The 14,684-nt window shown below is 44.2% G+C and overlaps 1 protein-coding gene across 2 annotated transcripts; it reads left to right on the forward strand.

Annotated features, from left to right (window-relative positions):
* Positions 1-2,049, forward strand: LOC123129244 (epimerase family protein SDR39U1 homolog, chloroplastic). 2 transcript variants are annotated; one of them, XM_044549485.1, is made up of 7 exons: positions 1-322; positions 429-497; positions 590-711; positions 812-856; positions 1,014-1,092; positions 1,242-1,470; positions 1,578-2,049. In XM_044549485.1, exons 1-7 carry the CDS (start codon positions 82-84, stop codon positions 1,894-1,896), a joined length of 1,104 nt encoding a protein of 367 aa, XP_044405420.1. In that variant the 5' UTR covers positions 1-81; the 3' UTR covers positions 1,897-2,049. The 2 variants fall into 2 exon arrangements, with proteins under 2 accessions (XP_044405420.1, XP_044405422.1); XM_044549487.1 differs by having other exon boundaries at positions 6-322; positions 432-497.
* Positions 2,050-14,684: the final 12,635 nt, after the last annotated feature.

Here is a 14,684-nt window from a genome sequence, read left to right on the forward strand (position 1 = left end):
TCCAACCACCACCCCCACCCCCACCCCTGGTGCAGGCGGGCACTCCTGATAGCGCTAGCGCTAGCGGGGAGGAGGCCAGCAATGGCCATCCGCGTCTTGTTTCCCTCCTCCCAACCCCAACCCCAACCCCATCTCCAACCGAGTAGGAGTAGCACGACGACTAGGAGGAGTAGCAGACAGCGGCGAGGATTCTGCTGCTTCTGTTCAAGCACAAGCAGCGGCGGCGGCGATGAGGTCTCCTCCAGCTCATCGATGATGACTGTGTCCATCACCGGAGCCACGGGGTTCATCGGACGCAGGCTCGTCGACAAGCTCCTATCCGGTATCTGCTCTGCTCTTTTAATTTGCATCTCATCTCACCCACTGACTGACTCACGCATGCCTGAATGAAAATGAAAATGAAACTGAAACTGAATGCAATCGAAAAGCAGAGGATCACAAGGTGTGCGTCTTGACACGCTCCACCTCCAAGAACAAGGCCTCCTCTGTTTTCCCTGGTAAGCACACTACCAACTCCTCTTATACTCTATTTATTCTTCTACTCCTATATATAAATATAAATGGAAATTGAAATGGAAATGGAATGCAGCTTCGAGGTATCCGGGCGTGACCATCGCGGACAAGGAGGGAGATTGGGAGCGATGCATCAGGGACTCAACTGGTGTTGTCAACCTGGCAGGAATGCCCATCAGCACCAGGTGGTCACCAGAGGTACTCTAGTTCTAGTTCTAGTTCTAGTCTTGTCTTCAAATTCACTTGCATGGTTAGCTAGTTGATGGATACGACCTCAATGATGCATACATGCATGCAGGTTAAGAGCGAAATTCTGCAGAGCCGAGTGAATGTCACCTCAAAGGTACGTAGCTACTCTACTCTACTTGTACTGCATCTGCATCATATGTCTGCATGCATGCTTCAATTTAGTCTGTCGTCGTCCTCTCGTTTTTAATCGCCTAATCTGGATGCATCAACAATTGAACTGAATTTGATCCATGGGATTAAACTGAACCTAGGTTGTGGATCACATCAATACTAGCAGCAATGGCAATGGTCCCTCTGTTTTCGTCAGTGCAACAGCCGTCGGCTACTACGGTATGGTACTCTTTTCTTCTTCTTCTTCTTCTTCTTCTTCTTCTTCTTAAATTGATTTGATTTGATTTGATTTGATTTGATCAAGCAAGCAGCTTAATCAATCAATCTTTCTTTTTTTAACCAAAAATACAAGAATGAATGAATTGCAGGCACCAGCGAGACGGACAGCTTCGATGAATCCAGCCCATCAGGCAACGACTACCTGGCACATGTATGCCGAGAATGGGAGGGCCGGGCACGGCAAGTGAAGCAGGAGCACGTCCGGCTGGTGCTCATTCGGATCGGAGTCGTCCTCGGCAAGGACGGCGGCGCTCTGGCCAAGATGATCCCCCTCTTCATGATGTTTGCCGGTGGGCCGCTCGGCACAGGAACACAATGGTCTCTGCACTTTTTCTTCTTCTTCTTTTTCTTCTTCTTTCTTCTTCTTTGCTGTATATATATAGGTTCTCTTGGATGTGATGTGAATGTGATGTACATATATATAGGTTCTCTTGGATTCATTTGGACGACCTGGTGGATCTCATCTACGAGTCCCTGCGGAACCCGGCCTACACGGGCATCATCAACGGCACGGCGCCCAACCCGGTGCGGCTGTCGGAGCTGTGCGACCGGCTGGGGCAGGTGGTGGGGCGCCCGTCCTGGCTGCCGGTGCCGGGGCTGGCCATCAAGGCTCTGCTGGGAGAAGGCGCGACGGTGGTGCTGGATGGTCAGAAGGTGCTCCCGGCCAAGGCCACCCAGCTCGGCTTCTCCTACCGCTACCCCTACGTTCGAGATGCGCTCAAGGCCATCGCCAAACAACTCTAGCTACCTCTATATATAACTGCATGCATGCTCGTATTAGTATTTTCTTTCTTTCTATCTACTAGTCTTTTCCTTAATTTTCTTTCTCATATAATACTATGTAATATACTACCCCCTCCGTTCATTTTTATAAGACCTTGAAGACATTTCAAACAATGTACAAAACAGTCCATTTGAGTTGTCTGAAATCACTTACAAAAATAAATGAAGGGAGCAATATAATACTCACTCCGTTCGTAAATATAAGTCTTGCTCTAATAACAATGACCGTTATAAGGCGCGCCTACGTGCATGCATGCACCTCCTGATCGATTTGCCATACATACATACATACATACATACATACATACATACATATGCAAGCAAGGAGAGATATATGCAGGTTTCAGACCAACAGCAAGCGGCACGGCGTCGCTGAGACACCTGGCCCATCTCTACGTGAGGCTTCTTGGAGCCGTAGAAATCCTTGATGCTAAGCTGCACCCAGCTGGGTCTGGGCGTGCGCCTTTGGACAATGTTGTTCTGGCTAGCTACTCCCTCTGTCCATTTTTGTAAGTCGTTTAAAACAGCTGAAATTGAAGTAAAATGAAGAGAGAGAGATAGAGTAGCTAGCAAGACGCAACGACAGAAAAGATGACATGCATGATACGTAGAAAGGGAGTGCTTCATTAGGAAATGCCTCATCATCAGTGTACGTGTAGAAATACTTTGATGACAGTACTGTTGGCTCCTCCACGTCCACAAAGGAAGGCATCGCTGTCAGAGGTAATGCAGGCGTACGTCCACCTTGCCGTCACGATTCAACTGAGCGAGCGCACAGTGCCTTTGGCCTTTGCCTGGAGTATTGGCATTCCCAGATGCCCAATGCACGCACGCACGCACTTGGTATTTCATTCCAAATCCTCAAGTATATGCAACGCAACGCAACGCATGATAAGTAGTGTGGAAAGAGATGGTGCTCATGCCGGAGACGATCCACGAGGAGAGGTCGACGGCGACGGCGACCGCGACGCGGAGAAACCCCATGCCTTGCTGCCGCGTGTACGGCTGCAGGGCCTTCCAGAAACCCATGGCCTCCCTCCCTCCCTCTAGTTACGACGCCACGCCGGTACAAGAATGCAACCGGCCGGCCAACAGAGCGATTTGGTCCTTGGACCACCTAGCCGAAAGTAATAAAAAATAATCATCAACGGGAGCCGAAAGTAATAAAATAATAATAATATAAATCGGTCCTTGGACCATCTAGCGATGACTATAGACACTGTGTGAGCCGAAGATGGGCCGCCGTACTTGCCCTTCCATCATCAGGACCGGGCAAAGTTTGCCATACGTACTAGAGCTTTGTTATGATGAACGAACGGAAATTCTTTGTGCTAAGCCCCCAAAAAACCAACGCATCATAGTATCTATTGTCAACGATGAGAACCATAGATCAGAACGCTCTGGCCTTGAACCACATCAACAAACACAAAAACCAACCTAATCCCAGGAGATCCGTCGGAAAAACAACTCCACATGCCCTCTGTCTGCGCTAGGCACACCACTAGAGCAAGGATAGGGTGGGGACGCCCTTATTTTCTCATTTGATGATGCCGTTGCCGCCTCACCATTTTGAAGAAGACACTAGTAGAAAACAGGGTATCAGTTCTGGTTTCAAAGGGCCTTTAGTCCCGGTTCTGCAACCGGGACAAAACGATCGGGACTAATGCCCATCACTTTTAGTCCCGGCTGGCTTACGAACCGGGACTAAAAGGGCTACACGTGGCCGCTGTGGGGTGCCCAGGCAGGAGGATTTTTAATCCCGGTTGGTAACATCGACCAGAACTAAAAGGCAGCCACGTGTCAGCAGCTGTCAGGCGCTGGGTTTTTTTTGAAAGGAGGGGTTTAGGGGTTTTCATATTGTCTTTCCCCCTTTTATTTTTGTGTTTACCCTTCAATTCTTTTACATTTAGGGTTTCATTTTTATTTAATGTTTTCCATTCAATTCGACGCTAGCTAGCAATGAAGGAACCATTACACAAAATCATCATGAACATATATAAAGAGAAGTGACCTCTCTTTCTCCGTGCTTGGTCGAACAACAAGTTTTCGTACATCTATCCAACGCTACTACATATATACAATATAACATCTCTTACGATCCCTGACATCATCTACCCAAATCTATTTGCAATTCCATATGATATTCTCTGTGTTCAGGTATGACATGGTCAACAAAGAATCCCACCAATTCCTCTTGAATTGCTCGTATGCGATCATGTGGTAGGACTTCATTCCGCTTCTCCCACATCTAATTTTAAGAAGGGGGTCAATACATATATATGAATGAAAGTCAACACAATTGATGGAAATAAAATAAAATTGTGAATATTGTTTACGTACTTCAAATTGTTCGTCAGAGAAGCCCCGCTCAGATGTCGAGTAGCGAATGAACTCGCAAACATAGTATCCACATAAATTATTCTCGGATGCCTGCCACAAGCACTTTACGAGAATATAGTTCAATCAAAATGATAATCAAGCATGATAATGGCATTGATGAAACTACAATCAATGAGAGATGCGCGGAACTAGCTAGTATTACTTACTTTGAGGTGTGTAAATCGCAGCTCCTTATTCAGACCCGGAACCATTCTGGTGAACTTCTTCCAAACCCTGCCCAAAAAAATGATTACTTGATACCAGGAAATGAACGAAAGTCACTACAAGAAATATGTCAACATGTGACCAGCACTATTGGTCACTGTTTTCAATTTGTGACCTTTTGTGACCAAAAACATAAGGTTAAAAGCTGGCAGTCATAAACTGACTATAGCGACCTTTCTTCTGAAATGGCCGTAGACGTTTATGACCAAAATACGTCTACCGTGGCATTTTGGTCACTAGCAACCTCCCCAGGCCACGTAGGCATCCAGCATGGCAATCTGATGTGGCACAAGATTCAGCCCGTTTCAATTCGATTTTCTACATGGGCCTAGCCCAACAATTCGGCCTTTTTACTGTATATTTTCTCTAGCTACATGGGTTATTTTTTCTAATAGTTTTGATTTCTACATTGGCCTGACCCAACAATTGGGCCTTTCGTTTTTGGGCCATGGCCTTTTTGGCTCAACAGTTACATTTCTTTTTTTAGTTACATTTCTTTTTTAAGACATATCCAATAGTCAGATGGGTTTGAGTGGGTCCCAATGGTCAGAGTCATGTTCTTCAAATTTTGATTTTCTAGTAAATAAAAACAAATATTTAAATCAGAACTGATTGAAAACAGAAGCAATACTTCAACAACCAAATCTGGCACCTTACAATCAAACATACACCACGTTCATAATCGAACATACTTCACATCAGGTTTACAGCCACCAAGAACACAACTAAATATCAAAATATAACTATCTATCAGAGTATAACTAGCTCCAATGAGCTAGAACTCAATGCTTCTTCACTTCTTGGCCACGACGAAACACGAATGAAGTACAGCATCTGCAAGTTATCAAACAATATGGTAAGGAGCAAAATAAAGGCAAATCTAAAAGCACATTAACTTGTAGGCAGTCTGTGCATAAATAAAGTAAAACAAGCAAAATGAGGCATCGAAATCAGTGGATACAAGTAGTTACTATCAGCAGCAAGTAAATACTACTCCAATCACATCAGGTTTACAATCCTATAAATGCGACATTTTTATCATGTAAGCATAGAAGGACAAATTAAACATCATTTAGATGTTTGAAACAAAGAACCAGAATTTAACCGTAATTGTTCCAGTAGATCATATCCGGTTTAAATTAACTCCTTTGACACCAATATTATACAACATCAAAGAAGTATACATACTGATCAGGTTTAATTAGCACATAGAAGCCAAATACCAGTAACCGATGAAGAAAAAATCCTGATATACAAAGGTAAGCTCATTGTGCATTTTCTTTTTCAATGTGATACACAATAAGCATAAGTAACCACCAAAATCTCTCAATACCGATCATTAACTAGAGACCTCCCGGGAGCCAAAGCCCTAATAGCCATGGCATCGAATAGAAGAGTTGGTGTGCAAAGAAAAAAGCGATTACCTCTCAGGGGCCGTAGACGGCGGCGATGACCCTGGTGTTGCCCATCTCGAACAGCGCCGACCCGTCGGCCCTGGAGAAGATGTCGACCTCGCCCTTGAGCTGCCGCATCTGCAAGGCAAGGCAGCAAACAGGAAGAATCAGAGGCAGTCGAGCCAGCATGAAGAGGATGAGGCTGCTTTGCTGTGGACAAGAAGATTTTAGCTAGGTATGATTGTTAAAAGAAATCAACAAGACAGTGTAACAGTAGCAAACAGTATTCAGAGCATCATTACCCAGAGGTTAATCATGGGTACCTTGGCTTGAATTCAACATCAATTCAACATGAGGGAGGGAGGGATTGCAACAAGGGGGATCGAACCTTGATGATGCGATGATGTTGCTGCTTGTCCTTGTCCTTGCCCCGCCAGGCAGAGGAAGGGAAGCTCCGCTCGATCTGGCCACCATCCGTGGAGGTCGAGGCCCATGCCCTCTTAGCTGCAAAAACAAACTTTCTCAGTACACACAACAGGAAACAAGGGGATCAAAAAACATAATGCCTGCAAGTAGTACTGCTTTGCTATCAGGTGCAATCACACAATTTTTTTAATTTCTACCATGCTTCCATTTTGCAGTAACCAGAAATCAATTGATTGTGGAGATATTTCAAAAATTAGTTTATAGTTCACTAGGCAAGTTACAATCCATCTGTCAAATAAAATCGCTCATCTGCCAGAAGCATAAGCAATCAGACAAATCACACAAATTCAATATTATTATTGTGCAAACAAAAAAAAGTTCAGAGTGCCTCCATACACAAATCATAAACATCCTCTTATATTATGGATGCGCTTGTATCAAGCTAGCCCTCACGGTTGGATGGATGCAAGTGTCCTGCCTGGCATGATTAACCTATTGTCTCTTAACCGACGCCGCCGAATACAGGGGACAAGAACAAAATCAGGTTGTTTCTAATGTGTGCATACTGACATTGCTAAGCATTGGCCAGTGATAGTAGTAAGCAACCCCATGCCAAGATGACCCACTTGCTTCTCACGTGGCTCTAATTGTGTCTGTGTTCGATGAAGCGTCGTTTGCAGCTATCTCATCTAGACGTGCTCAAACACTAACAAGACGAAGGTTGATGCTGATCGTGAGTTGTGAAGGTGAGCAGATCTTAACACAAGTGTGGTAAATTTTGCTGCAGAGATGAGTTCTCCATGTAGAGTAATTGAGTCCGGTGGTGTGGCTGTGTTCTTTGTAGGAGGTGGATGGAATTGGACACTGGAAATGCTGCTGTCCGTGCATGACTTGAATGTGCATACCCAGTGCAGTGCAGTTCAGTGCAATATAGCCCACCCAAACTTGCCGCCACGACGATGTCAGACTACTCTCAACCAGAGAAACAAAACAGGAGACGCTGCGGTTAGTCTGTCGGCAACAGAGTCTTGATCTTGATACGTACGTAGGGTGCAGAAACAATGAACGCTCGCAACATCCATCATCAGTCTGCCCATGAAACTGGAGTACACTAGATACAATATCAAGTCATTCTCCTCCAGGTACATAACACTAGATACACTAGGTTCCTTGTAATTTGTAAACCCAGGCTAAATAACCAACCATTGCAATGCTAGACCGACAGACTGAAGAACTGCTCGAGTTTCAGTGGCCAAGAAGAATCGGATTTTGCATCACCAAGAGAGCACAAGGAAAGGGGATTGGCGGGGTTACCTGCCCTGATGCAGATGAACGCCGGAGGAGGAGGCTGCAGGTCCCGGTGGTGAAGCTGGCGCTGATGAAGGCCCGCGTAGAGCGATCCTTGTTGCCGTTGCCCGTCGGAGGTGCGGGGGTCGTGCCGGTGACCCACTGCGGCGGCTAGGGTTCGGACCCGCCGTGGTTGTGGATCCCGCCACCGTGGCCCCTGCGAGGAGCCCAAGCAGGACCCCACGGGCTTGGCCTTGGATCCGGCCGCGGCAGGAGCGATACGGCCTCCCCTCTCGATCTGGGTGCATGGCCGCGGCCCCCCGAGCTAGAGCGTAGGGAGATGAAGGAGAGACTAAGGGCGCCGACGGGGGGGTGGAGGGCAGAGGATGGGCCTCGGGGAGACGAGCTCGCCGCCGGTGGGGTTGGGATTGGGGGAGAGGGAGGAGGTCGGCAGCGGCGGCGATTGGGTGGGACGAGGAGGAGCAAGCCCCGTGTCTTCATTTTTGGGGCCGGTTGGACGCACGCACGCACGCCGGATGAAGGCGAGGGGAGGGGGAGGGCGGAGACGAGGTCGGCGGTGGGTGGGGGCGGCGGTGGCGGAGACTAGGTCGCGACAAGGGAGAGGACGGCGCGGCAGCCTCGATTGGATCTGGAGAAGGAAAGGGTGGGTGGGTAGGTGGGTTAGGGTTTTGGTCTTTCAGGAGAAGATCCAACTTGGTGATCCGCGTGGACGTGGTTCCTCACTTCTCATTGGTTGGCTGGCGCGCGCTCAAATATCCAAAATTTGGACCCAAATTTCTGAAAAAAAATTAAATGCCTACAAATCTATGTTGCAAAATTGAACCAAATCAAGGGAGTTTGTTCAAATGATCTCATATTTTACACGAGGGTGCATCTTGGAATGGCAAACAATGTTGCCTAAGGGAGTTTTCATTTTCTTTGCACGAAAAATTCATTTTCCATTTTCCGAGTGCCCGAAATGAGTTTTTTTTGTGAAGGACCTACCATATATTTGTTGCAAAATTGGACCAAATCAATTTTATAAAAAACTAGGCCATATTTAATGCACAATTGACCAAATGGTTGCATGTAAAAAGTTTTGATCCACCTCTGGTGAAAAAGACAAATTTCCGCCGTTTCAGCTGGAAGCGCGTCAAATTTGAACTGCGGCTGCCTCATAGTTTGCTATTTATTTTTTATATAAATCATTTCTAGGTACAAAAGTATCTATTTAATCAGAGAAACACCAAAACAATTTCAAGATTCAACCACTAGCTAGGAACGGTCATTCCCGTCGTTTTGACCACATTTTGAAATGGGCATAAAAAATTCAAAAAAATCAAAAAATTGGAAAACCTTCGCATTGTGTCATCATATGTGACCAAGTTCCCAGGAAAAATAATAAACTTGTAATACGACAATTTTAAAAAAAAAATGTTCTCGGAAACGAGCTATCATGTGTGAAGATTCATGACTTTCAAGTCAAATGATCAATCTTATGGCCACATTCATTGCCTAGTTTGTTCAAATAATATCATATTGTGCACAAGGGTGCATATTGGAATGGCAAACAATGTTGCCTAAGGGAGTTTTCATTTTCTTTGTACGAAAAATCAATTTTTCATTTTTCGAGTGCCCAAAAGGAGGTTTTTTGTGAAGGACCTCCTAAATAATTGTTGCAAAATTGGACGAAATCAATTTTATAAAATACTAGGACATATTTAATGCACAATTGACAAAATGGTTGGGTGTAAAAAGTTTTGATCCACCTCTCATGAAAAAGACAAATTTCCGCCGATTCAGTTGGAAGCGGGTCAAATTTGAACTGCAGCTGCCTCATAGTTTGCTATTTATTTTTTCCAAAAATCATTTCTAGGTACATAAGTACCTATTTAATCAGAGAAACACAAAAAAATTCAAGATTCAACCACTAGCTAGGAACGGTCATTCCCGCCGTTTTGACCGCATTTTGAAACGGGCATAAAAAATTCAAAAAAAATCAAAAAATTGGGAAACCTTCGCATTGTGTCATTATATGTGGCCAAGTTCCCAGGAAAAATAACAAACTTGTAATACGGCAATTATTTTAAGCCAAATGATCAATCTTATGGCCACATTCATGGCATAATTTGTTCAAATGATCCCATATTGTGCACAAGGGTGTATATTGGAATGGCAAACAATGTTGCCTAAGGAAGTTTTCATTTTCTTTGGACGAAAAACCATTTTCCATTTTTCGAGTGCCCAAAAGGAGGTTTTTTTGTGAAGGACCTCCCAAATAATTGTTGCAAAATTGGACCAAATCATTTTTATAAAATACTAGGCCATATTTAATGCACAATTGACAAAATTGTTGGGCGTCAAAAGTTTTGATCCACCTCTGGTGAAAAAGACAAATTCCCGCCGATTTAGTAGGAAGCGGGTCAAATTTGAACTACAACTGCCTCATAGTTTACTATTTATTTTTTCCAAAAATCATTTATAGTTACATAAGTACCTATTTAATCATAAATACATGGTTTGATGGCGATACGTCGAGGTTTGGGCGGTGGCCAAGGCCCCCAACTCTAGAGCGCGTAAACTCGCATGCCCGACGCGTGGTCACCGCGTTACCGTGGCGTTGCCATATGTTCTGGGCAGCCTAGGCATGTCTAGTGGGTTGGGCACTCCCCAGGTAGGTTCTATGAAGAAAATTACAACATAAGATTCTCACGAGGAGACCGATCGATGCTCAAACATGAATTAGCAGCCAAGTGTTTGATTAGCGGTACGGGAAATGCACATGGCCAATGGGCGTGAGTTTTTGCTGAGGATGATCATCTACTAAGAAGAATGTCTTCGCAAATTTTCAGGTCAAAGGAGGATCCTAGGTGGTACTTGCTTTGCAAAGTACCACATTGGATAGAAATATGAATGTTGAAGCTGGGCTCAAAATAATGAATGGATTGAGCTGAAATTTGGTGGAGGATGATTATTTGGGCATTGGAAAGCACCGTAGAAAATTGATACCATTTGGACATGCCAAAGTGGTACTTCCTTCACAATGCTCTTCTATGGACAGAAACTTGGGAAAACTAGTGAGAGAAATTGGATGAATGAAATGAGCTCAAATTTGGTGTAGGTAAGTTACATAGGTATGGTTATGCCTTGGTAGATTTTCAGATCATTTGGGTAAGCCTAGATAGTACTTACTTCACAAAGCTTCTCTCGAGGTAGAAACTTTGGAAATTTCCTGAGAAAGATTTACTAGGAAAATGGATCTGAATATTATCATGTGGCAATGATTTGGGTATGGAAGAGTGCCCAAAGAGTTTGAGGTTAATAGGAGGGGTCTAGATAACACTTGCTTTGCAACGTGCCAATCTGGCCATAAAATATAAATTGAACCTGGGCTCACATAGATAATTTTCCTAAGCTGCAATTTGGAGGAGGGTGATAATTTGGGCATATGAAGGAACTGTATAAATTTCATGTCATTTGGATATATAAAAAAGGTACTTCCTTCACAATGCTTCTAGGTGGACAAAAACTTTGGAAATTTGTTGAGCAAGATTTGCCAGGCAAATGGAGCTGAATTTTGTCATGCGGCAATGATTTGGATAGGAAAGAGTGCCCAAGAATTCTGAGGGCAATCAAGAATATATAAATAGCACTTCCTTCATAAAGTGATGTTGTGAACAGAATAGGAAAATGAATATTGTTGAATTTTTTTTGAACTAGGCAAGGAAGTATTTTTACATATTTGACGAAGATATGACCCAAAGAATTTATGAGATTTTTTTGGGAATTTTCGGAATGACAGAAATATAGGTTGCTTCAGAACCTAGGGCAAAAATTGACACATGGACATGACACATAGGCAAAACTGATGAGGTGGTGCCAAGTCATACCAATCCACCACAATTGACAAGGTTATGACCATCTATATTGGTCATGATCAGCTAGAAATAAAGCAACGGACTAGTGCTATCTGCTTTATGACCATTTCGTGTAAGGAAATTACGACCTTTCTGACCAAAATGGTCGCAATGGTTTAGGGTTTGGAGCCCCCCGAACAGCTTTTGACCAATTGGTCTAAAATGGTCATAGATTTATGACCAATTCTTCCAGGGTCACTGACAGAAGGTCATAAGTTGACATATTTCTTGTAGTGAGTTGCCGATATGGTGCGATAATGATTGAACTTACTTCTGGAGCATTTCACTCATGTCCTCCCACAACTTAGGCTCTTTACGTCTCGAGTCTAAAATAGTTACTACTCCCCCGTCAAGCTTAATGGATAGCAGAATAAAGTGAAAGCTGCGCACGCATAACTCATCAATTACAATACTTAACCTCGAGTAAGCGAAACCGAATATGCACAAGGCAGTAACACTCACTTGAAGTTGTAAGGAAAGAGTATTTCCCTTTTGTTTTGATATCGAAGGAATGCATTTAGCAAATTTTCCTCGATAACTCTAGCTTTATTTTGTACTGTCCATTCATTTACGGTATTTGGGCTAATGAACCCAATGTCATAGATTTGTCCTCTTCTGTATTCAACGATCTTAACCTGCATAATATAGTGAGGATAATTATATATACATGTAATGAACGAGCTGAGCTAGAGACTTAATTACAAAAATAATACTTACAAACAGTAGCAAGTCATGAGAGTTTTGTCGATGGCGTCTTGATTGACTAACTGAAATAATTCCACAAATTCAATAGGCATCAGGCCGACTCCAATGAAGTCATGCTCATCTTTAATTCCTAGCAAGAGACTGTCGGTCCCGTCCTTGCTGCAGGTTTCCAAGTACCAGTCATGCAATCTTCGCATCATCGTTGGTAGATGCGGGAGCTGATCAAGTTTGACGAGAGGCTTCCCGTGCTTGTATCTAAAGGGCACTACTACCTCAACCATTTCAAACTGTACATCATCGCCCGTAATTACCAAGAGTGCTACCGGACGCTAGCCCCGGATGATTAGCGATATCTCTAGACACCTTGAGCTGGGGGCACGATTGCTTCTCCTGTTCGCCGAGTTGGGGAATTGTTTTCCCACTTCGTCTTGCAGCACTGGTCCATTTTGCACCATGTTTTTCTATTGTTATTTACATTATTTTATTGTATAATAATGCTTTTTGGAGTAATTATAATGCCTTTTCTATCATAACATGCAAGGTTTAAACAAAGAAGAAGAATTCCGGCAGCTAGAAATCTGGACCTAAAAAAGCTGCGTCAGACTACCTATTCTGCACAACTCCAAATGAGCTGAAACTTCACAGATAATTTTTAGGGAATATATGAGGAATATTGGAGGAAATAACTACCGGAGGGGGCCACCTGGTGAGCACAAGACACCAGGGTGCACCTGGCCCCACATGCGCGCCCTGGTGGGTTGTGCTCAGCCCGGCCCACCTTCGGTGCCCATCTCCTGGTATATAAGTCATTTTGACCTAGAAAAAATAAAGAGAGGACTTTTGGGACGAAGCGCCGCCGTCTCAAGGTAGAACTTGGGCAGGGGCACTTTTGACCTCCGGTGGAGCGATTCCGCCGGGGGAACTTCCCTCCCGGACGGGGAAATCATCGTCATCATCATCACCAACAACTCTCCCATCTCGGGGAGGGTAATCTCCATCAACATCTTCAACAACACCATCTCCTCTCAAATCCTAGTTCATCTCTTGTGTTCAATGTTTGTACCGGAACCTCAGATTGGTACTTGTGGGTGACTAGTAGTGTTGATTACATCTTGTAGTTGATTACTATATGGTTTATTTGGTGGAAGATCATATGTTCAGATCCAATATGCTATTTAATACCCCTCTGATCTTGAGAATGATTATCATTTGTGAGTAGTTACTTTTGTTCTTGAGGTCACGGGAGAAATCATGTTGCAAGTAATCATGTGAACTTGATATGTGTTCGATATTTTGATAGTATGTATGTTGTGATTCCCTTATTGGTGTCATGTGAACGTCGACTACATGACACTTCACTTTATTGGGGCCTAAGGGAATGCATTGTGGAGTAGTTATTAGATGATGGGTTGCGAGAGTGACAGAAGCTTAAACCTTAGTTTATGCGCTATTCCGTAAGGGACCGATTGGATCCAAAAGTTTAATGATATGGTTAGAATTTATTTTTTACTTTTCTCGTAGTTGCGCATGCTTGCGAGGGGGTTAATCATAAGTAGGAGGCTAGTTCAAGTAAGAACATCACCTAAGCACCGGTCCACCTACATATCAAATTATCAAAGTAGCGAACACGAATCAAACCAACATGATGAAAGTGACTAGATGAAATTTCCGTGTACCCTCAAGAACGCTTTGCTTATTATAAGAAACCGTTTTGGCCTGTCCTTTGCCTTAAAAGGATTGGGCTACCTTGCTGCACTTTTGTTACTATTATCATTACTTGCTCATTACAAATTATCTTGCTATCAAACTACTTGCTACTTATAATTTGCAGACATTACCTTGCTGAAAACCTCTTATCATTTCCTTCTGCTCCTTGTTGGGTTCGACACTCTTGTTGTTGCCGCTCTCTCTCTCACTCAAGACTAGAGGTAGAAGAAGGAGAAGCACAATACACTGGAATTTCACCCGGCTACACACAACCCCGTTACTATTCCACTAGCACCAAACTCTCATCTGAACACACACAAGTGGCCATGGCTTTGTAGTGGCACAGCAACGCAGCCCCCAAGTTTCCCTGTGTCGTACACACTAACTAACCGCACGCATGCACACCCGCTTACTTGTCCGGCACACCCATGCATCTAGCTTATCCATCTAATGCATGCACGCATGACCCGGCCACCCCAAACGGTCACTAAGTCACGACCAGCTATGCGACACACGCACACACGCTACAGACACGAGCACACACACACTACACCATGCACACATTTTGCCACGGCTTCTGCTGCGTCCTGCACGTTCTGCGCATATCCACGCACCCGACGAGCCTGACTGCACAGTGCGTCCCGCACGACTCGTGCGAATTCATCGCGCCCGACGAGCCCGACCACACATATCGTGGCTTATTCCAACA

This window comes from Triticum aestivum, chromosome 6A (genome assembly GCF_018294505.1).
Source record: "Triticum aestivum cultivar Chinese Spring chromosome 6A, IWGSC CS RefSeq v2.1, whole genome shotgun sequence".
Lineage (NCBI taxonomy): Eukaryota > Viridiplantae > Streptophyta > Magnoliopsida > Poales > Poaceae > Triticum > Triticum aestivum.

Coding starts and splice junctions, on each gene's coding strand:
- LOC123129244 (XM_044549485.1), top strand. CDS start 82: ATGGCCATCCGCGTCTTGTTTCCCTCCTCCCAACCCCAACCCCAACCC. Junction 712..811: donor GCACCAGGTGGTCACCAGAG/GTACTCTAGTTC, acceptor ACATGCATGCAG/GTTAAGAGCGAAATTCTGCA. Junction 1,471..1,577: donor CTCGGCACAGGAACACAATG/GTCTCTGCACTT, acceptor ACATATATATAG/GTTCTCTTGGATTCATTTGG.